The 24,491-nt window shown below is 47.9% G+C and overlaps 1 protein-coding gene across 2 annotated transcripts; it reads right to left on the bottom strand.

Annotated features, from left to right (window-relative positions):
• Nucleotides 1-2,403: 2,403 nt before the first annotated feature.
• CRY2 (cryptochrome circadian regulator 2) lies at nt 2,404-24,491 on the bottom strand. Of its 2 annotated transcripts, none has more exons than XM_061997829.1 (12): nt 24,263-24,491; nt 21,509-21,617; nt 18,160-18,302; nt 11,040-11,224; nt 9,624-9,712; nt 8,469-8,609; nt 7,695-8,006; nt 6,064-6,215; nt 5,699-5,901; nt 5,494-5,583; nt 4,882-4,976; nt 2,404-4,260 (listed from the first exon to the last, which is right to left on the bottom strand). In XM_061997829.1, exons 1-12 carry the CDS (start codon nt 24,463-24,465, stop codon nt 4,222-4,224), a joined length of 1,761 nt encoding a protein of 586 aa, XP_061853813.1. In that variant the 5' UTR covers nt 24,466-24,491; the 3' UTR covers nt 2,404-4,221. The 2 variants fall into 2 exon arrangements, with proteins under 2 accessions (XP_061853813.1, XP_061853812.1); XM_061997828.1 differs by having other exon boundaries at nt 4,835-4,976.

Below are 24,491 nucleotides of genomic sequence, written 5' to 3' on the forward strand. Positions count from 1 at the left end.
AGCGGCTCAAACCCGGCTGGTGCTTCCCACTCGTGCCAGGTTTGCAGCACCCGGCTGGCAACAGGTCTGGCAGCCCCAGCGCCAGCTCTGCCCCTCCTGAAGCCTATCAGGGTAGCAAGCACACGAGTGCTTTAAAAAAGCAGCTTACACACACATTCCACAGGCACGAGGTTGCAGGGGAATGGGAGGGGAATGGATCTCGAGGTTGCAGGGGAATGGGAGGGGAATGGATCTCGGGGCTGCAGGGGAATGGGAGGGGAATGGATCTCGAGGTTGCAGGGGAATGGGAGGGGAATGGATCTTGAGGTTGCAGATCTCACCCAAAACAAGCAGTCCCATTCCTCTATCCAGCTGTGGCCCAGGGAGCAGCTTACCTTGGGTGAAGGCTATTGGCTGCCACCCATCCCCACCAGGCTGGGGAAGGTTTGTGTCTCCTGCCTCTCCTCCTTTGCAGGCCATGGCAGGAAGCCATGCAGGTCCCAGGGCCACTGCTGTCCCTGATCAGAACCTTTGGTACCTCCTGCATGCTTGCTGTGCTCTGGTTCCTGGCTGGGACACTCTGGATGGGGTGGGTGGCATTGCTGTAGCAGCTCAAACTCTAAAGCTAGAGCAGGTCCCACCCATGGAGCTGACTGTCATTGAGGCCACAGTATTAGTTCTTGGCCAAGACCCAGGACATCAGCTGCTGCTCCAGAGAAGTGCAAGCAGAGCCCTGCAAGGCACACAGCTCTGCCGGCTCTCAGGAGTCCTGGGCTGCTGCCAGACAAGTCCAAGAGAGATGTTCCTCCTGGACTGGTGTGGAGGCATTCACAGGGTGAGGGTGCACAGGGCCCTCTGGGGCAACCTCCTGAGTGCAGGCAGTTGTCTCTTTTCACACACTGAATTGTCTGACAGGCAGGACCCCAGAGGCTCGGCAGGGACTGGGGGAGCTTTGACCCAGCTCCATCTCAAGCAGAAAACTCACCTACTGAAAGGTGATTCCTCTGCAGCATGGCTGTGGTTTGGCCTCACCTGGGGCACAAGGTAAGGCTGCAGCCATGTCACCACCACTGCATCTCAGTTCCTGCCGGGATGCCAAGTGCCACCAGCTGCCTCCAGCCTGGCACCAGGCCCTGCCTCAGGTCAGCCTGGCAAGAGACCCACTGGGGCCTTTCTGGCTGTGGTACTGCCCCAGGCACATCCCCTCCTTGCACATGGCCCCTGGCAGAGGGAAAACACATCTGCAAGCAGAGACTCTGCCTCTGTCCTGGCTCACAAGGCACCTGCTGGCTTTTTGGTCTTTCAAATCACAGAATCAGAGAATCATTTTGGTTGGAAAAGACCTTTAAGATCATCAATTCCAATCCCTCCCCTCACCCTGCCAAGCCCATCACTAACCCATGGCCCTCAGCACCTCAGCTTTGCAATAGCTCCAGGGCTGGGCACTCCCCCATCTCCCTGGGCAGCCTGGCACAGGGGCTGACAACCCTCTCAGGAAAAAAGTTCTGCCTCAGCTCCAATCTCAACCTCCCCTGGGGCAACTTGAGCCCATTTCCTCTTGTCCTGTCATTCATTACTGGGGAGACTGGCCCCCACCTCACTACAGCCTCCTGTCAGGTAGCTGCAGAGTGATGATGTCTCCCCTCAGCCTCCTCTTCTCCAGACTAAACCCCCACAGCTCCCTCAGCTGCTCCCCATCACACCTGTGCTCCAGCCCCTTCCCCAGCTCCAGGCCCATAATGTCCTTCTTGCAGTGAGGACAGCCCTTCAGTATCACTTCATGACCTGGCTGATGAACTGCCAGAGCAAAGGCTCAGTCACTGCCAGGAGCCTCATGCTGAAGGATAGTCAGTGTTGGTAGTTTTGTGGCACTCCTCTGCCCTCCCAGGCTCCAGGAGCCTCCACACCTCCCTGGGGAACATCCCCAGAGTCACCACACCTCAGCTGTGCTCACCCTGTGCCTGATTTGGGGGTGCCATTGCCACCTGGCCCCAGAACACAGTTGTTATCCCAGGAAGCAGAAACCCCCAACTGTCACTCACTTCATGCTGCTTGCCTTTGTCATCTCTGCCTCCAGCAATCCTCTGTTGCTTCCTGAAACACAGACAGTATTTTCACCAATGGTCACTGAGGGCTTTTTCTTTCCCCAAGAACTGGTCAGGCCTCCCAGAAAGTTCTCCCTGTATCTGTGGCTGCCTTTCTGCTTCTCCATGTCTTTCCCCATTCCACTACCTGAACTGCAGCTCTTCCAGGTGCCAACAGAACCCTTCTGTCATGTCCTTCTTACCCACAAAGCCTTTTAAGAGATCACTCAGAGATTGTGCCTCCCCTCCCTTTGGCTCCTTACCCCCATGAATCCAGCCCCTACACATGCCACCTACCAAAGGAAAGAATTTGGAGGACAGCAGAGAGGATTAAAGACATCTTTATACATATATATATATATAAACCCCCCAAAAAATCATATTTACAGACCATTGCCTAAACAGGAAACTCTCCAAATGCCAGAAGTCACAATTTCTGTAACCTCAGTGTACAAAGTGCATGCTTTTCCCTTTCTTCTCTCTGTAGCAAAGGTGAGGGTCTCTGTTTCTTTACACCTTTCTACCCTCAGACAGTGGGAGTAAGGTCAGGGTCAGACTGAAGGAGACAAAACCTGTTGAATACTGGGTTATCCACCAAGCAGACTGTGAGTAGTTGTTTAGAAGAAAGCAAGGGCAGGAAGAGTGATTTGTTTACTTGGTCAGTCTGCCCAGTGGATTCCCCTGGGAAAAGGAATCTAGAGTCAATGCCCCAGAGAGACTAGTGGGAAGGAAAGGGTGTTCAGCTACTCAATAAATTAACTCACAGCCCCACTTCAACTACTCTGGGTTCCCCACGTACACTGGAGTCAGTTTCTACTTGCATCCCCATTGCTCTGAGCTCAAACATGGGCTCCAAAACCACATCTGGTTATCCCAGTCAGAGTGGGCGAGAGCTTGTTAGCTGCACAGCTCACACATAGCCTCTCACTCTGTGCCAGGCTGGGGGGAAAGCTTTTGGACAGCAAGTGAAAACAGTGCCAGCTACAGTCCATTATGTGGGGTCAGTTGCTTCATCTCATCCCTTCTGAAAATGGCCAACAGAGGCTCTTCTGCAGCATCTCTCTCCCAGCACTGTGCTGAAGTGACATAGGACAGGAGCAGGCCAAGAAGGGTATGATTAGGAGCCAGGAGAGCCACAGAGTTGTCCTGCTGGGCTGTGAAAAAGCACCAGCAGGAAGCCCCGTGGTGAGAAGCAGCAGTGTGCAGGCTATGGGAGCACTGGAGTGGCAACTCCAAACACAGACAACAGTAGAGGGAAGAGCAAACACCCACAGAAAGGCCAAGGGGCTGAGGCAGAGGCACAGCCCCCATGGCCAGGGGCACCCCACGGCCTGCACCCCACATACCACTCTCCCTCAGCCAAGGAAGCTTCTGGGAGGCTGCTTTACTCCTCTCAGGGCGGGATCCAATTCTCTGAAGAGTCTCTCCTTCTCTCCAAGTGCCTCCCTGCCCCCAAGATATCAAACTGCTCTGAAGCTGCCCCTTCTTGGGCAACAGCACTATGGCTCACCTTGCAGCAGTGATTCTTCTGCTGGGGAAGATTTAAGTGCCTTTCAAGTGTACAGACAGTTTGTGTTCCTTTGTTCTTGTGCTACAGTTGTCCTTCATTTCATTTCCATCCCACACAAGTACCACCATGATTTAAGTCAGAAAACATTTAATCCCCCCCGAGTCTACCCAAACAAAAGCAACCCTGAGGTTTTCCTCTTCTCTTGTAGGACAGAGGCTCTATTTCTGTCATTGTAGCAGCTTCCTTCTCAAGCCCTACCACAATGTGAAGTCATCAGTACACCCCAGTGCCTGGAACTAGGGATGAGAGAGTATGTTTGGTATTGGAGGTGCACAGATGCTGCTCCCTACACCGACACATCAAGCCACACGCACTGAGCCGTCGTCAGAAAGGAAACTTACACCTGGGAGTGAACAAGTTGACAGAAGGCTTTTGTCCCCTTAAATGTGGGCAGATTTTGGGCATGGCTAAGAAGAGAGATATTTGGCTCCGTAGGGACCAGTAGTAAGCCAAATATTCCCAAGCACAAGTAATGCAGCGCCCCTTTGTGGCGGCTATTGGAATGACACATTTAAATGAGCCCAGATTTTCCTGCTGCTCACAAATTCCAGTCCCTCGGTGGCAGCAGTCTCTCCTCTGGTCACCTCTTCAGCATTCTCTCTTAGCTTGCAAGGTGCTTGTGGCTGGCTGTAGAAGAAAGCAAAGCAGAGGATTTGCTTTTTATCTCCTTCTCGTACTGAGAAGTTGGCAGAACTGTGCAACCAGCTCCTGTGGGATTTGGAGTATTCCAGGAAGATGAGTGGACCTGCTTGCTGCCCCTCCTCCAGCCTGCAACCTTCCCCAGTTCTGTGCATCTGGCTGCAGAAGGAGAAGCTGCCTCACTGGAGCAAACCCACCACCGATGGTGCTCTGTGACCGTTCTGGCAACAGGGTCCTGCCCTCTCACAAGTGAACAGCTTGTGAAGGAGGGGAAAAACAAGGGGGGAGAGGACTGCTAAATTACAGGGATGAGGAATTCCAGTTAGGAGCCACTTCCCTCCACAGGCAAGCCACAGATTCCCTCCACAGGCAAGCCACAGAATCACAAAATCTTAAGGGTTGGAAGGGACCTTGAAAGCTCATCCAGTGCAACTCCCCTGCCAGAGGGGGACCACCTAGAGCAGGTCATACAGGAACTCATCCAGCTGGGTTTGAATGTCTCTAGAGAAGGAGACTCCACAGCCCATCTGGGCAGCCCCCAGGTTATTTAGGGACTACTCACAATCACAAACTCTTGCCAGGGATCTCAGGAGCAGGGAGACACGTCACCTTGGCTCGTTTGGACAGTTCCTCAGTGCATAGCTCTTCTGCTCCCTCGTGCTTGCGCTTGGGAGAAGCCTGGTCTGCTTGTGACAGCCGCAGCGCTGCAGAGGAAGAAGAGTCATTGCAAGGTTCTCCTGCCTATACATCTCACAGGCCTTCACCTAACCTGCTGCAGAGCTGGGAGAAGGAAGAATATGCAGTGCAGGGGCACAGAGAGATGTTGTCCCAGCCTCCTTGAAAACTTTGGAAAGAACACCTATGTTAAAAGCAAATGACACAGTCTCCCAGACATACACAAAAGTACCCTCTGATGAGGGACAGCTTCATTACAGCTGATGAGCTGCACTTCTCCCTTAAGTGGCTGCCATGTGTTCCATGTAGGCAGCCATGTGTTCCATTTCCTGCCATGTAGGAAATGGAAGAGTCACTTTCATGAACTATTCTTCAGCCCTTTTAAGAATCAAGGCTCGCTGAAGAAAGCCTAAAGGAAGGTGAATGAGATCTATGTATTCCTAGCTACACATCCTTTTCTAATTACAAAGGGATTGCTCTCTCCTGCCCAGAGCCTTTAAGTGGACATGGAATTCTCTCAGAAGCAGTCAAATAGCTCCAACTCACCCGTACTGCTGCTGCAGCCCTGCCCTGAGGCCGAGTCTGAGACAGGGCCACTGAGATCTTCCACACATGAAGGGACTGATGCCAGTAAACCTAGAGAAAGGCAAGAGGATCAGGGTTAAGACACAAAACACACCTGGGGAGGGAGAAGCCTCTCCCAGGGAAACACCTTGTCGTTTCCACATTCTCTGCAAGCGTTGGTACTTACAGAGTCCCCTGTAGCGTGAGAGCTGCTGGTAGATCTGCTTCATGCGCTCGATGTTGAGGCGACTGGTCTCTGCGTGGTTCACCATGGGTTTGGGGTAATCCACCCCAATGATGCACTTGGCTGCTTTCTGCACAGACTCTGGAGCATTCCATGGTTCATAGATATACCGTGAGGGGAAACCCTTGAGTTTGGGTAAATACCTCCTGGAAGAGGAGAAGAAAAGATGCACAAACACCACTGCAAAGGCAGTCACGCAGCATTTGTAACGCACAGAAGCATCATGCACTTGCCATGCTCCACTGATTGACCTGGGCTTCCAGATCAAACAAGCCAGTACTTACTTAACTCCTAAGCACATCACTTACTTAACATAGTCCCCGCTGGGGTCCGTGCGACGTCCGAAGCCCACGGGGCAGTAACAGTGGAAGAACTGCTGGAAGAAGGCGCTGCAGGAAAGCCACATCCAGCTGCCGGCATTGACACTGAAATCTGCATCCAGCAACAGCTCATCAAATACCTGCAGCAATGGGAGAGAAAGGCAGTGAGAGCCTCCCCAGGCAGGCAGGGCTTTGGGGCAGGAGGACCCAGGGTGCCATTGCGAAGGGCAGGCGCTGAGCTGTGAGAAGAGCTCCCAGGAATCACAGCAGCAGGAAATCAGAGAGTTGTTTTGGTTGGAAAAGACCTTTAAGACCACCAAGTCCAATCCCTCCCCTTGCCCTGCCAAGCCCATCACTAACCCATGGCCCTCAGCACCTCAGCTTTGCAATAGCTCTAGGGATGGGGACTTCCACATCTCCCTGTGCCACAGTCTTACAACCCTCTCAGGGAAAACGTTCTGCCTCAGCTCCAATCTCAACCTCCCCTGGGACAACTTGAGCCCATTTCCTCTTGTCCCATCTCTTGTTACTTAGGAGAAGAGACTGACCCCACCTCACTACAACCTCCTGTCAGGCAGTTGCAGAGAGTGACCGTGTCTCCCCTCAGCCTCCTCCAGACTAAAAGGAGAAGAAAAGAAGATGATCACTAAAAGGGCCACTTCCTGGCCAATACATCTGACTTCCTGATGCTTTCACACAGGGAGGCACTGTCTGTTGTAGCTGGTAACGTGCTGGCTTATCCCCCATGCAGCCACACACTAAACCACTGCCCAGTGTCACATCGATCCTTGGGTATCGATCCCAACCTGGGAGGTGTGACAAGTGCAAAGCACCAGCTGTGGGAAGCAGGCAGATACTGCACAGAAAAGCCAGCACCAGAGCAAGAGGAAGAAGCCCTCTGAAGGCGCCAGGGCACACTGGCACTGAGAGGTGGAAAAGTGTCAGCAGTAACTTGCTTACAATCAGGCACAGATGCTGTGCTTTCAGCTATGCTCTGCTTTGTCAGCTCTGTGACAAGCCAACCCTGCCTTACAGGGTGATGTATACACAGAATAGGTTCAAGTTGTTTGTCCCTTCAGATGGCCCCAGAGGAGGGTTTTTTACCCCTTTCCTTGAGAAGCACTAGACTTGGATTTCAGAGTCATGAAGAGTTCCCTGACCAGCAGTGATGGACTATACAATGGGGGAAAAGGGCTGGTTATAAAGTAACATTGAACTTGAAAAGAAGACAGAAGCACCGAGAGAACTCTTATATGAAAGCCCCTCAAACCCTAGTCTGTATCAGGGACTCACAGAATCGTTTTGGTTGGAAAAGACCTTTAAGATCATTGAGTCCAACCACTCACACTTCACACTGCCAAGCCCACCACTGAACCGGTGCATCCCACTAACAGTTATGGTTCCTGGAGACTCTTTGATATTGTCAGAGGCTCATGGGTAGAAGGCAGATAGAAGTCAGGCTGTTGGCAGGCCAAAGGCCCACTAGCAAATCCTCTCTTCCATGCAACTTTTACATGTGAAGCAAAAGCCATACCTGTGTGCTCATCCTTGCAGCGAGGGCCAGGGAGACTTTGTTTTCCTTATGGCCTCCTGCAAGCCTCTGGAAATGCCAGACTCACCCTGACTCCTGACTCCCAGCTGATCCAGAGGTCGCCCCTGGTCAGGAAGCAGGCCACCGCGTGCCTGGCCAGATGGTGGATCCACCCTTCCTGTCTCAGTTGGGTCATGATTGCATCAATCCAAGGGAAGCCCGTCTTGCCCTCTGCCCATTTTGCCAAGGCTTCAGGGTTCCTGTCCCAGGGGATTTGGATGCAGATGGGGTTCCCCTCCATACGATCAAACTTGGGGTTGTTTGTGGCCGCTGTGTAGAAAAACTCCCGCCACAGAAGCTGTCCGTACAGAGACAGGGGGGGTGTGCTGTTCCTCTTCACCTGTGGAGGAGGGAACAAGGCCATTCACAAGCAGGGGAGGACTGGCTCCATTAAGCTGAGCTGTAGGCCACCCATGCATTCACATACCATTCCCAAGTTGGTTACATATTCTCCTTCACCAGAACCCCCGGGTGCTGAAGTAAGAGCACTGCTTTTTACCTCAGCACTACACCAATGAGAGACTTCAGTGTCTCAAAACTAACAGCAAAAAACTCTACACAGCTCCCAACACAAGAGTCCAGGCTAAAGAATGTGGTATCAGCAGATTTGTTCCACTATATACAGGAGAATCACTTCTCCTCACTCAAGAGCTTCGACAACAAGCTTAGTCTGACAGTCACACACACAAGAGAGGCAACAAGAGGTGACTTCTGCAGTCATCCTGACACGCTCTCTGGGAACCAGCATCACGCTTTCTCTGCTCAAAACGAGCCTGTTCTCCACAGGAACCTTTTGTCTTACCTTCTTATACAGCTCCCAGAGACGATAGTAGAAGAGGCGGCAGGACAAGCAGCCGAAGCGCAGGTAGGGGCTGAGGCCTGTGGGGCTGGCCAGCAGCGAGTTGGCATTCATCCGTGGCCTTTCGTAATTTGCAACCCAAGCCTAGACATATTCAGGAGAAATCAGCCAGGAAAACACCTCAACAGCTGTGGGATACCACAAAGGGCATACTACTGTGTGGGTGGCAAAGCCACTCAGGTCTTCTTTTATTCACATCCAGCCACTTCTCTGGGGGAGAAGTTGAAGTGGGCAGTCTCAGCCTCCACACTCCATTCAAGAAATGCCAAACCTCTGCTCCAAGATTTAGTCATTTGGGCTAAATTTGCTTCTCAATAACCCTGAGAGCTTCCAGGGACATATACCAATGCCAGTGTTTATGTGCAGGTATGACTGACTTCATTTCACACACTGAACAAGAAAATTAGGGGAAATCCAGACCTTTATGTGGAGTATTAAATTGACAATTCATTCCCCCTTCAGCACAGGAATTTATGCTTTGATCTCTACAAGTGCACCGAGCCAGCCAGCATTAAAAAGATACAAGCTGTTAAAAACTGAGTCATGTCTCTGCAGCTGGATCACCCTTCATTACTTTGAAATCGTTTGCCTTGTGCACTAGAATGAAGAACATATGCCCCACAGGAAAAAGTTGGGGTATTTTAGGAAGAGGTTGAAGGTATGCCAGTGATACAACACATCACCAGGCCAATGTACAAAGGGAAGGCATTCTTTTGTGACTCAGTAACTCCTGCCAGAATCTCAGCTAAAGGAAAAATGAGATGGTGTGAGGCAGGGATTGAGTAACTCATAGGAGAGTTTCCAAGTCTGCATTCCTCTAAAAGTACCTGAGGGGCAAAAACAAGGAAAAGAATCCTTTGTGCTTCCTACAGCAGCATAATTAACACACAGCTTTGGCTCTGGGGAAAGCCAGGAGCTCCCTGCTCCACACACAACACATGATCACAGGAGTCAACGCCACCCAAACACCCCTTTCAGAGGTGCATGCTGTGACCGTTGCTAGGAAGAGTGGGGAAACACAGCAATGGCCAAGGCTCAACAATTTTTGTTTGGAGCCACAGCCTGGAGGAATTGCCACTGAAAAAAACACAGTATTACCTTTCTTTCCAAGTGTTTATCCAGTCGTGCCAAGGCTTCTGTCTCTCCTCCTTGCCAAACCGCAGGGGCAAGACCATCTGTAGGAAAGCCTGAGGGAAAGAGTTTTGTAAGATTTAAAGCCACACCTAAGCAAAGGCTATAGATGGGATCAAGCATGAATAACACCAAGACACTACACTCTAGAGTTGCCTAAAGTGGCTTATTTGCTGCCCTAGTCCTTCTATGGCAGGCAAGTCACGTGGAACACATGCACTGACACTGCACTACAAGGGCCTCTCCCTGCAATGCTTCAGGCAGCCTTCTGGGGACTTTCCCCATTGTCTCTGTGTGTCAGCACTACTCACAGGGCTCTGTTCCAAAGGCCACAGCAGCTGGAAAAAGGACTCATCACAGAATGACACAATGGCAGGTATTGGAAGGGACCTCTAAAGGTCATCTAAGTCCAACCCCCTGCTAAAGGGCAGACCCACCATATTCTGCCTTATAAAATACCTTGCCATGGATACCAGTATGGACATAGCCTGGCTGCTCCTGGCAAGGTTGCTGTTCTGCTGAAAGCTGGTGCTTGGGAAGGCAGTGGATTAGTGCTAAGAACTGATGCTAACACAGTTCCCCCCTGCACTGCTCTGTACTGACAGAGGAGCCTCCCCTGGCAACAAGCAGAGCAGTGTAAGGTTGCAGGCAGTCTCACATTAGGCCAGACATTAAAGGAAGCAGATCTGTCCAGGACTGAGGCTCTCAGGATACTCCTGTTGTGAAGTACTGCAACTTAAGGTACGAAGTCACACTCCTGTAAAGCTGGTATGGAGCCTCCAGTCACACGTGCACAGACAGTACTTTGCATTAATCCTTTCTTCCCTTGCACTTGGATTCACTTCTCTGATGTGGGCCTGGCATTGCTCATGCCTCACCTGTCTCTTCACTCTCCCTCTCCAAGAAAAATATAGGAATAAAAGGCACTGCAGGACTAGTGAAAGAAGCTTCTGTACTATTTTTTGTCTTGTTAAGCTCCCAATTGCTTGGCAATAACAAAATGAAATGATTTAAGCCTTCAATACTTAAGTTTACCTCTTCGGGTCTGTTACACAACATGTCAGAGATGGCAGCAGGACAACAGCTAGTGAGGACGTGAGACATTGACAGGGTGGTTACATGCTCAATAGAGCAGAGATGAGGACAGATGCAGAGTGAGAGCAATGCTAAAGGGTGCACTGTGCATGAAGGGTAGTGCAAGGGACAGCAGGCTGTTTCTATGAGGCCCAACCTAAAAACATTAGGCTGTTTCTACAGCTAGAAGCAGCCCAGGTCAGATGAAAACACTGGAGCTGTCCTGGGTACACACCAGCCATCAGAAACAATTTCACTAGACCCTGTTTGAGCTGGCAGTTAACCCTTGCCTTCACTCATGACACATACCCAGCTCTTCCAGTGATGGGACCCCATACACATCGTCGTGGTTCTCCTGGATGTCCACTTTACACGTTTCCATCTGCTGGCTTATCACGGTGCTCACCGGCTTCTTGGGCAGCTCCATACGGCTAATGATGGCTTGGAAGCGCTTGTAGGTGAGGGGTGGCTTTTGGCCATTCAGCTCAATTATTCTGGAGAGAAAATAAGCGAGGTAAAAGAGCTACCACAGAGAATGTAAGGAAACAACAGCCAAATAGCATCCTGCTATTGCTGCTCAGGATAGCCTTTTGCCTTGCATCCAGAAATCCTGATAGACCTAGCTTCCACTTGATGCATCCTTCAAAATGGTATCAAAACACAAACAAATGCACACAAACACAACAGAAATCAAAACCCCACATACTAATTCATCTCCATGAGAAAATCTAACACAACAGCTCCAGATGAATCGGGCTTAGCATCACGTCTCTCTCCCTGAGCTCCTCATCAGACCCCTGTATGGAATCTGAATCAGATTACTCCCTTTCTGTCTCTCCAAGATGGCAAATCCCAGACCTGCAGCTGTTCCCCTGACATCCTGAGATACCTTAACCTCATTCTGACCTTATTTCTGACACAAAAAGTCCCAGCCTGTTAGTGACCCCTCCTCTGCCTCTCTCACAGGAAACAAATCTCACTTTGCGTCATTCCTCTCCCTTCCCCCAGTGATTAGAGAAATCACCATCCTCCCCCATGCCACAAGGTCACAAGCAGACTCTCATGATATCCATCTGAGTTAGATCATGCTACAGAAAAGGCAACCACGGGTCTCCCATTCCTCTACTTCACTAAGCACCCACAGTCTGCTAAGGCCTGCTTGGTGTTCTTTTTCTCCTTGGAGAGAAAGGTTTGGGAAGCCTCCCTGAGCAAGGTGAGCATCTCCAGGCTGAATGATGCTTGCAGGGAGAGGAAGGAGTTACTAGCAAAGCAGACAGCACTGGGATCGCCAGCATTACATAAAGTGACGGCAGCCAACTCCACGGCTCTCCCCGGAGCCGCGGCACAGCAGCCCTTCCACACCCGCTACAGTCAACAGCTTATGCAAGGGGCTGGGCTTAACGCCGAGCGATCCGGCGGCCGCCATGTGCGCTCCCTTCCCCCCGGCAGCACGTGTAGCGAGGCGGAGCGACATGCCGACCTGCCCCGGCCTGCGCCCGGCCCCGCGCCGCGGCACGGGGGCATGCCAAACGGGCGGTTGAAAACCAAGCCGCCTGCAGCTCCCTCCCGGCTTTCTGCTCGTAAACACGAGATGGAAAAAGGGGCTAATGGACAGGGGTAGAAGAAGCCATCGGCATGAGGAATGTGTGGGCACAGCACTGACATCCCACCCCGCACCTGAAGGGAGCCCTGCGGGCAACACGTTCTGTCCTGTGCTGTCACACTGGGGAGCTGCGCGGCTGCTGCTCGGCTGCCTATCTCTGTGCATCACCCCTGGCACGGCCAGAGGTCACTGACTCTCAGGAATACCACCCACTGGCATTCTCTCTGCAGCTTGCTCCGAGCACTGGGTCCCCCAAACGAGCCCGACCAGGGATCCCCAGAAAGTCAGCTCTGCCGCTGGAAGGGATGCGAGGCATTTCCAGGCACAGCACTCCACGGGAGGCTCGCTGCTTTCCACAGGAGTTCAGAGCTTGGAAGAGCAAACGTGACAAAGCTGCACCGTGTTTGCCCGTGGATGGGGGTGGGGAATCAGCTTAATGCTGCCTGCTGCCTCTCTTTTTTTTTTTTCAGTGATCTTCCACAGATCTCCTGAGGAGGCTGCAGCTCAGTCCAAGACCCACACGGTTACAGCACATCCCACATCCACAACTAAAACCTTTGTGAACGGCTTCCTGGAGGAAATCACTGTGACTTGCAGGTGGATGCCAGTGTATGTGACATCCTCACGAATGTGGATACGAGTGAAGTCACCTAGAGCAGCTCTTAAATTCCCCAAGCAGACAGTTCTTGGATCTGGGACACAAATCTTTAAGGGACAGGACTAGGATGAGTTGCACATTTTGCAACACCTGACACTAACATTATGTAACCAAATTTGAACCTTTCACGATATTGCCATGAAAAGAAGTATCATGTATTTGGTATTGTACAATACTGGATGTTGTACAATATGGAGTATTGTAGTGCTGCTTGTACAGGCAGCCCCCAAGGAGAAGCCCCTTCCTTCCTCCAACTATCCCTCTAACCCAGGCAGTGCAATCTCATAGGGCTTTCCCCAGTGACAGAGAAAGGGAGGTCTCCCCTCAGGGTTTAATAACCCCATTGCATCTCATGTCTACCCCAGCACAACTCACAGACTACATTCTTCCACTTTATTATAGTTTATATCACTATATAAATATTTATCTAGCAATTTAGCATCTATATATATTTCTGTATTATTTATACACACACATTTATATCTATACATGCTACTTTATATTTACATTACTATATACTACATATATAGTTTATATTTATACTTCCACTTTAAGAAAAGTGGAACAGGGAAGAGCAGAAGAACCACCACTCCAGCATACAAACCCTGATCTTCCTGGTGGTAGTGTGCACACACAAAAAGGGCTCTGCTACCAGCAAGATACTGCTCAGCACCATCTGACAGTAGTAACTTGATGCCAGAAGTCAAGAGGGTCTTTTTGACTGTCAGTCACGTTTTATCTCAAGAAAGCAAGCAACCAAAACCTGACCAAAGCTACTTCTGGCACCACTCGTTCATAAGCAGAGCATCCTACACCCCTCACAAGTGTCAGGTTCTGACTTGCACCTCCAGTGGGATGGCTACTGGGGCTAGAGAAAGCTGCTTGCCTCAAAAACCCTACCACTGAGCTTGCTTGCAATGACAGGGCCTGGTTCTGGCAAGGAGAGGCTGAATGTGCTCCCCTCTGCTTCCTTGGCTGCCAGCACTCAGCAAGCAGGCTGCTCAACAACTCACCACTCACACTGACTGTTTCATTAGCCTCACCAGCTTATGCAATTGCTCTGCTCTAAATCCTCGCTCCAGAGAGCTTGTGCACAGTGATGAGTACATAAAAACAAGGGATATTTCTACAGATTCAAAGAGGAGGTGGAGAAAGAACCAACAGATCTACCACACAACAGATGCTGGACAAAGAATGAACAAGTCAACTTCTGCAGAACGACACCCATGAGCAGATGAAAGATGAATAAATGACTTGAGGACAGGCCAAGTATCAGCATGAGGAGAGAACAAGAGGACAACAAGGTCTGGCAGGCAAAGTTTGACTTCACCTTCCTAGATGGAAATAAAGCCCTTTTTTGGCATAGCGTAACTATGAACTGCAGAACCACCAAGATACACACGCTTCTCCATGGCTTGGTTCCTTTACGTTACTACATACACCTATTAAACCAAATTTAACTCTAGTTTCAGCTTTAGGCTAGAATACTTGAGGAAAAGCTGTTCCTGATGCGTGCTAGACCCACAGTGTTGTTTTCTGACTTAAACCACTCACTGAATAATCCCAGCCTGCCTGGGATTACAGCAAGCACAACGCTGACTGTCAGCAAACAGACTATGGAGGATTTACATCCTAAGGAGAAGAAAACACACAGATCCAAAGAAGAGACAAAACAACCTGTCAGATGGAAGTTGTCAGAATGAAGAATTGTCAAGTAAGGGCTTTGAGTACGATAAACTGATACTCAAAAGGTGATCTTTTGTGTCATAGAATCATAGAAGGAACCTTTAGAGATCATCTACTCCAACCCCTCTGGCAGAAGCAGGTCAACCAGTGTCCTCCTTCTGCAATGTGAACATTGCTAATCTCAGCTGGAAATTCCTAGATTTTCTTAGGAGTAATTTCCAGCACTGATGCTGATTTTCTACAGCCCTCTCCTTGTTCTGCAGCAGAGGAGGGGAAAGATGCTCTGATAAACACACAGCTACGCTGGCAGCGCCAACAAGGAGCATATTGTCATCTGCCTACTGGGTAAAACTGGTCAAATTCACAAGTTAACTGAAGAGGCTCTTTGTAAATGTTTAAAAGGAGCTGGTGGAGGTGGTACCAGGAATACAGTACAGGGGAAAAAGAGAAGGACTGCTGCAATCATTTCTATAGAAGCAAAAGATTAAATTGTTTAAAACTAGGCTTGACAATCTTGTCGGAAACTTGATTAAAGAAAGATGAGAAGCAGGATGCTATCACCAGGTTACTAATTATGCAGGAGAGTGAGCAGAGGGACAACATATACCATGAGTAAAAAGACTGAGTAACATGACTGGAGGGTGATACACTGAGAGAGATTTCCAGGAGAAATACAATATTAGAAGTGTATTACCACCTGCTGAGAAATTCAGCGATGCCAAGAACCAGGGAATGTCAGAGTAACTGGTGACTTCAGCTGCCTCCACACAGACTGGGGAGCTGTTGCACTCCACTGCCTGCCAAAACCCAATTTCCTAGTTGCCATAAATGACTGCTCCATGGAACAATTAATCAAGAACCCACAAAGAAAGGCAATTCATGATTTGGTCTTAGGCAGTGCTAAGCTATAGCTGAAAATGTTAACTATCACTTGCCTGCTCGAACCGGCACTTTGGCATGTATCAGTTTAACACCCTTCCAAAGCAAAAAACACCACAATGGAAAGGAAAAAAGGTGCATAAAAATAAGGAAGCTTGCTAAGCAAAAAGAACAAGCTGAGACACAAAACACTGACAGGCAACAGGGATGATTTGGAGATGAAGTTGTGAAATTGCACACAAACGACCACAAAATATTTCAGGGAGAGGGCAAGAGTCAAAACATTGAAAGAATATCATCAGCAAAGACAACAGAAAGCAGAGTCTTTCATAAAAATAAAGACAGAAAGACCCTAAAATTTAGGAGGTTAAATGAAAACCCAAAAAAGCAGCCTTCTTGCACCTCCCAACCCAAACAGATGTTTGAGAAATCTTTCTAAAAAAGCATAAGTGGTTTAAAAAAGAAAAATCCCTTTAACAGACACTCCAGGGTATTTACAGGGCCAAGAGGTGATGGAGGCATTAAAAAACCAAACAGGGACTGTAATAGCACAGTGAAAAACCACGCATTTATTTTTGCATGTGTATTCACTATGCAGGTACTTAGGGAGGTTACTACTCTTATTAAGGAAATGTGTCAGAAGATGTTAGAGACTGGGAGGTCAGAAAGAAATGCCACAAAACAAAGCCATTCTTCAACAGCAAGCATGCACCCAGGAGCTCTAAAGGACATCAAGAAATAACCCAAACTAATAGCTTCTTCATATAACACTTGCCTTAAAACTGTCTGCATGCTACGAGGGCAAAGAGAAAAAGCACTAAAGATTTGAAAAGCATTTCAAGGACATCAGGGGGATGACAAAGTGGAGAGTCTGCTAATGTGCATTAGGCAGATGGGTAGGAAATACTAATGGAATCAGTGAATGAGTGGGTATATGCAACATGCTGGAGGGTTAATTCAGCCTTGGTTAAGGGAAGTTGTGCCTCAAAATTTATTAGTGACATCTGAGCTTAGGGCAGGGGAGATGCAGTTGATGTACTCTACCTGGATATCCCTAAGCCATCTGAGTAGACTCTTCACTGAACATTTTTAAAGCAGGCATAATAAATTGGGATAAAGGAAAAGGTCCCTGCAGATAGAAATTCTCTGAAATACAGGATAGCGTAGGAATTCACTCTTCCAACAGGAGGAGAAATCCTACACAGATCTAAAGTAGGAGCTTGTGCTGCTTAACATTATTCATGAAATCTCTGGGAAGGAACAAAAAAGAGCATGATGATAACATTTACTGACGCAATGAGCTGTCTGGGATAGCTGAAGATGAAAGGCAACTTAAAAATTTCCCTATACACCACATGCCCAGCTGACAAAAATATCAGATGAAACGCAGCATTAGTCATGTTGTTTCTCCATATGCATGGCTATGCAATCTTCAGCTTACTTATTATATAGTAGCAGCCTCTCAGATAGCTCTGGCTATTCTGGAAGGAAGCCCTGAGACATCAGTTTTAGTGTTTAGTGACCCTTGGAAAAAGGAGAAACAATGCTAGTGACAGAAGACAAGAAACATTATAGCACTAAAAATCCAAATTGCTCCTCTGTTTTAAACACTAGCTAAAGTTTTCACCACTGCTCTCCATCTCTAGAAACACCCAGAAAGATGACAAAACTCAGAAGGTGTATGGAACAGATTCCACCTGAAAACTTAACCAGGACTGCCCACCTCGGAAAAGACAAAGATGACACCAGGAAGGATGTGAGAATGTAATAAGCGGTATCCACGGTCTGCAAAATGCAAAAACTGGAAAGCAGGGTCTGCTCACAAGACAGGTTCAAGAAGAATCCCCCTCACTCCGAAGCCAAACATTTCCACACAGCATGTGCTAATCACAAAGCTCTTTCCCCACAGGAAATTATGGATGCTAAAGCTTTATAGAAGGAAATCTACATGCACTACTGGCACAAATCATCCAAAACCCATGAAAAGCAGCAAAAAAAGAAGCAAGCAACCTCTTAGTACTGAAACATGGCTGAAGTAAAGCATACCTTAGAGTCTCAGCTGAAAGACTCTCTCTACTGTTTAAGGAGGTCATATATAAGTAAGATATATAAACTCAAAGGCAAGGCAAATACACAACAAAGACAAGGCATTCAGGTTTTTGAGTAAGTTTGCCCCAATCTACCTTGTTCTACTGCATCCAGGTGTCCTGGCACATCCTTCAGTTACAAGCCTGCCTTGAGACAACAGCTCCACTATCTTTATTACAGTGAAACAAAAACTGCAATCCATGCCGTGAGGACATGCTCAAGGAGAGCAATCAACAGAGCACAGATGAGCAACTTTGATGACTGTCAAGTACAGAGTTTAATGAGCTTGAGGGAACACCTTTGCACACATTCACGTCAGTGTCTGCACTTTGACGTGTCCAAAGCAAAAGCGCCCATGCGCAGAGTTAATCCTGTTGACACCTTCTGGGCTCACACAGGGTGACAGCGATCAACGGATGGCAGGGCAGCAATGTAATGGGGGAGACTGGAGTCGTCTCAGACACGGCAATCCCTGCCTAGCCCCGGCAGCACCTCTGCCCTTGCTCTCCCCATACCTGTCAAGGTCATAGAGGGTGTGGGAGTTCTCTATCACCACCTCCACGCCAGCTTCCTTGGCCAATTTGACGATAGCTGCATCTCTCTCCTTACCAAACGGCTCCGAGTCGTATTCGAAGGTGAGACGAGTGACTCCCCATTCCTGCAAGAAAGACAATACACACAGCTGTCATACAGAAACCATCACAATCATGAACAAAGATTTCAGAACTCCTGGACAGTGTTAAGTTCTGGAAGCTTAGAGAAGGTTCCTGGGAGGAAGAGAAGGCTGGAGTAGAGATAACCGAAGCATCAACAGTTTTACTGGCTCTAGCAAGCACTGCATCTGCTATGCAAACTCCTAAATGTCAGGTTTAAAACACACAAGAGGAAGTTTGAGTTCTTCTCTATTACTGCTCTTATGTTACAACTCCATCCCCAGGCCTAATAACACCTCTTTTCTTGCACATGCTCTTCAAAAGCAACCCTATCATCTTGTTCCAGCATTTGCAGAGAAAGCATTTCAGAGAACTCTTTCAATACAAGCTCTGCTCAATGGTCCCTATTTTTCCATGGAGACTATCATTAAGTAAAACCAATATGCTCTAAATTTTTTCTGATGGCTCTTCAAAGCCATCACATAATAGAGGACCAAAGTCTAACTCAAACAGCAAAAACCAGGGTAGTGGGAAATGAAGGACAAAGAATGGTGACTTTCTGGTTGGCACAGTTGAGTATGACACTGCAATTCAGATTTAAAGTCCTGCCTTTGGGGAGTTATTTTACCCTAGTGAGCAATGCACCTATTCTATATCTTCACACCCTTAATAGATGCCTCACAGATTACATGGAATAGGCCTTATGAAACAGCATTCAGCCTCTTCCAGGCTTTTCCAGAGCATAGTTTCCTCTCAAAGACTATGGCCTAGTTTTCCTCAGTAAATGAATCGTATGAGAAGAGGTTTAATGGTTTCCACAGCGACCCTCCTGAGACATCCATCAAGCAGAGCAGCAGCTCACAGATTTGTTTAGCAAATACTTTAGTCAAACACAGTCAGAAATCTAGAGACACACTTGAAAAACCCCTCACATAACTAAGATCTGAACCACATTCTCCAAGTGAGACAGTCTAAGTCACCTCTGTATACATAACAATCTTTTCCACCTTGGAACCAGAAACAAAACATGAATAGATGTGATTAGTTCACAAAGGACCATTAAAAAAACAATGCCAAAGATGGGGAAAGGAATTCAGAAGAGGAAAACTCCTGTACAGGTCATTTTATTTTCTAAACTTCCAGATTCGTTCCTAAAATGAATATTAGAAAGGACAGAGAACTAAACCAGTTCTGCACCACTGAATGCACACCTCATAGAGGTTGTCAATTCCTTTTTCAAAGGAAGAACATCTCAGCATTGGTAACTCCCAGTAAGGGTCAAACAGACATGTCCCAGCCCCTGCCCTGCTACTATGGGATTTAACAGCCTCATTTGAAACTCGTCTTTCTTTTGTAAGAAAGACAGTATCAGCTGGAAGGCTCGGAAAAGATGGCATTGGTCTCGAAGAAACATGATACTGCCTTGAAAGAAAGGGCTAGAAGAAAAAAAACCCAACATTTAAAGTTAACAAAGTTTTTAGGTAAGAAGACAAATCTTCAAATTCGGGTATTTCCCACAGCTTTGAGATACAGCAGCACACAGGAAGCAGAGCATAACCAATGAGAAAACAGTAAGCTGTATAACAACAAACTGCTGCACACATGCAAAAGAAAAGTCATGACTGCCTTATCTCTTAGCATCCAGCTAGAAAACTGCAGGGAGAAAAAAACCCCACCAAAGGGACTGTAAGCTCACTCCAGTGAACAAACACCACACTTTAAGAGGTAAAATTACAGGCATTTGTTCAGAGAAGTGAGACAAAAAGAACTCCCATGCAAAGGTTAACACAGTTAGCAAGTACACTTCCCACAGTATCCATGTATAATAGTGCCTTTGCAGAGGCTGTTACCGACAACATCCCTCAGCTACTGGCAGCAAAGGCAGAAATTATATTACAGCTAAGTGTTGCATTACCACATGTGACATAACTCTTGAGTTCTGCAACAGCTGACAGCAAGGCATGAGCTGTTGCTAATTCACTGTTCACTGCAACAGCCCTGGAGAGGCCCGAATCCTCATGAAAACCATACTCCTACCATAGAATAGCACAAGCCCTCACCTTTTGCTTCTCCTCAGCTCTGATAAAGCACATCTAAGGTATTCATCAACTCACCTGCCCAGGCAAAAGAGACTGCAGCAAAAAGCAGGTCTGGGCTGATTTCACAACCATCTCTCCAGACCCTAGATGCTGCCAACTACTTTCTGTTCTTTGACCAAAGTGGGTATTTTTCTCCAACAAAGTTTTAAGTTTTAATTATCCTGTAAGTAGCTTGAACTAAAATAAAGAGGGCATGAACTACTACTAGGCAGAACTTATCTGCAGACCAAAAGGTAAAAATAACACAAGACTCCGAAAAGGCTAAAATTGGCACATAATTTGTATCATGTGTTAAGATGCAGAAGCCAAAATAAATATCAGTGCCCCTTCTGACCTGCATAGTCTGATTCCTCTCCCCAGTACAGCCCTCTTCCAGCAAATACACATCAGGAGGGTATAGATTCAAGTTTACCTCTCCTTCTCAGTAGCTGCTCTGTAACAGGCTTTGGGGACACTGGTTCTGACAACCATATGTAAGGTACAGTCCACATGACAACTAATCAGACTACTGTGAACCATGTTTTTTTTAATTTAGCTTTGTCACTCTAGCAAAGACACTGTAAAAAAGCTTCAAAGACAATGGGAAATGCAATCTTAGAGCAGAACAGAGAAAAATGATACTGCTTGAGAAACCTTGATATTCAAGGAGATGCTTTGTCAGCCCTGTCTCTCTCATGATCTGACATACCACTTTAGAAATTTAGCCCTCTAATGCATCATCAAGCACTGAGGTCACTGCATATACACCCCTGTTCTAAACGCTTCATCAGCAGGAAGCTTGGACCTGAGCTGTCTGCTGCTGAGCTGACTGAACTGCAACCCAGAACACAAGAAGAAAAGCAAGGTCAGCTAACCTAAAAGTTTCTGAATGATGAAATTTTAACAGAAAGCCCTATCTGCAGTTCACATACAGATCAATATGCTTTTTCAGTTGTCTGTAAAGGTGTATGCACATAGCAGTCTTCCTGAATAAAACCTGCAGGAAGAAAATGGACAATAGAGAAGAAGCTCTCAGCAGAGAGGAGTCAGTGTGTTACAGTGCAACCCTATGAGACCTGTCTTACAGAACAAAGATCACCATCCAAAAAGAGAAGCTCAAAATATTTTCTTACTTTAAAGAGCCTTGGGAAGACATCTGTTGGCTGCCCTCGCACGACAAACAAGCGAGAGTTGAGTTTCCTTAAGCTGTTGTCCAGATCTTCCAGAGATTGGAGCAGAAACCTGCAGAGAAGAAAGATAACAGCAGATAGTGTCAGTCACTGGTTACAGCTAAAAGACAAACGAGGAGAATTTGCATGGAACTTCTGCACCAACAAATCAAACCGAAAGTCAGGACAAGAAGCAGAAAACATGAATTAAAATTCACTCCTGGTCTGTCTACCAGCTGCTATGAGATTGCAGCACCTGCCAGCTCTCAGCCATTCAGATGCAAGTTCACTTTGCCCAGATGCAAGAGGTTTCCAGGATTTTCTTCTTCTTGCAACCCCATTCCCATGTTCTCTCTCAGAGCTGGCAGCAACCCCCATCAGCTGTTTTCTCCACATTATGACAAGGAGAAAAGCATAAACCATGTAATTCCCTACAATATATTCTTTCATGGGTTCTAGGGCAGGAGGGATTTTGAAGTAGAAAGATCTTGATACAGTACTCCAAGGAAAGTAATGAATTACTACAAGAACCATGCAAGTTTCACAGTTCTGGCTACAAATAGGCAATGTCAAAGCAGAGAAATGTACACTCCTAGCTCATCTGTAGCACAAGACTGAGCACCAACATCTCCAAAGGCAAGAATTATCTGTACTTAGAATAGTTGCAAATAGGACTGCAATTTCTCTTCCATCATGAAGACACAAAGATGAGAGCATGCCAAGACTCTCATCTATTCCCTCCCACCCCAAAAATCTAAAGCGGCATTAGTGCTTTTTGCATTGAATGGTGTTGATCCTCCACTATGCTATAAAAGACAAAAAGGTATCATATCTTTGCTTTCATAGCCATGTGTCACCCCTAGCTTTGCAAAAGACACCAGCTGTAAAACTTTAATCTCTGTGATAGCACATGGCACTGCTGGCAAACTCATAACCTTTTGTAAGCAAGACTCTCTACCTCTCCCTCATTCCTAGAAACCCACTCTGCAGCGTGACCTGCAAGCCACGAGTATCTGCAGCAGCTCCCTTAGGACCACACACAGCTAAGGAAAGATCAGCTAAAATTGCCCTGTCAAGGAGATACGTACTCTCTCCTCAGCTGCACTGCCAGCTTTGAGACAAAGCAAGTTCCCTCTGTACTTCCCCAGGGAGAAATGGACACAGAATGGCCCAGCACCATAACAGAGAAGAACCACAAGCAGATGTGGGTAGCACAAGCAAACCACTCCGCTACCCCCAGCCCAGTTACCAGCTATTTAACAGGAATATCAGCTTTCTGAGGTGTTCTAAAAATGACACAAGGGTTAGTCCTACACAGCTCACATATGCTGCGCAGTTAAAGAAGAGATTTTCAATATGATACATTTCTAGGAGCTAGGTAAAACACAAACATCTGCTTTTGGAGCAGAAAACTCCGAATATAAGTAATTGCATTTAAAAAAAACCCTAGCAAAATAGAGCCAAGGTTCCCAATGGGAACCAGTGAAACTCCAGTAAATGTAACTAACTGGGCTACTACATTTTTGTCTAATGGCCAGTTGTGCTAATTTCTGCCATCTGCTATAGGCACACACCTCCGAGAAAACATTACTTTTAAAAACCTCCCCTGCTCATATATTCCATGTCTACAATATAAACAAACCCACTACAAGCTCCCCTCCCTCGGCAATGTTGGTGCAAACAGCCAAGGATTAAAAGGATCAGGAATTAATCTTTTGTGGGCATTGCTTTGGTTCTTCTACATGAGGACAGTTAGCAACAACAGCAGCACGTGAAAGGCATTTCTGTCTGCTGCCGCCAGTAGAAAATCTTGTCTAGGGAAAGATCACTTCAGGCTCTTAGGACATTAAGCTGTAAAAGGATCCACAATTTTCTGTGATATGAACATCTACGTTGTGGTCATTTCTGCAGATCTACAACTTCTAAGTCATTGTCTGATGTGGGTTCTAGAAATGCTTAGAAATCACTCATGCTATCCCATTCCTCAAGACGAGGCTCAGGTGCAACAGCAATGACAAGCAGTTATAACTATAGTTTCCCTAACGCACAGCCACGTGACATTTCAAAGAGCACTCCAAGGATTCTTAGCCAGGTGGCTGTGCTGTCCACCAGCCCTGATGGGGTAGTGGCAAGGGCACCGGGAGATCCGCTTCGCCTGTGTGCGAGGGAGACTTGCAAGAGGCAAATCCCTACCTGCATTAGGTTTCTAAATGTTATGGCAGCTGAGACCTAACACAAAACCATTATGTAACGTCACTGGCTACCAGTACATGTGGCTTTGCTCTCTGCACAGACATGACTCATGCCATACGTTTTCCCATTTGTTGAGAAGGGGACAGCTCCGACAGCTTCACCTCTACCTTTTAAGCTGCAGCCAAAGTGTATTTCCTTAAAGATTTGAGGGATGGGAACAAGGCAGGCGTGTACACGTGCCTACGCACACTCAGCAACCGAAGGGTAGAGGGGAGGCGTGGTACGGTCACGCAGCTCTGAGGCTTCTTTACGTCTGTAAATCCACGCACAAAAACACGCGGGAGCAACCGGGCCGGACAAGGCAACACGTGCGGCCTGACCGAGACGGCATCTAAAACCGCTCGGGCCGCCGCGGGAGCTCGCCCCGATCGCGGCCAGTCCCACCGCTCCTCCCCACACCCGGCCCCGCCGAGACCCACCCGGGGCCTCAAGGCCCCGCCGCTTCCCCTCAGGCCCCAAACTCACCGCCAGCGGTTGATGCCCACAGAGGAAGAAGCGGCGAACCAAGGGTCCAGGATATAGATGCAACGGAGGGACGTGGCGTCCCTCAACGCTTCCTGTAGCGCCGGGTTATCATGGAGACGTAGCCCACGGCGAAACCAATGCACCGAACGGTAAAGAACCGGGCCCGGTAACGGAGCAGGGCCCGGAGCGGCCGCCGCCTCCATGGCCGCCGCCGACTGCCACCGCGGCC

The sequence above is a fragment of the Colius striatus genome, chromosome 6, assembly GCF_028858725.1.
Source record: "Colius striatus isolate bColStr4 chromosome 6, bColStr4.1.hap1, whole genome shotgun sequence".
Taxonomy (NCBI): domain Eukaryota; kingdom Metazoa; phylum Chordata; class Aves; order Coliiformes; family Coliidae; genus Colius; species Colius striatus.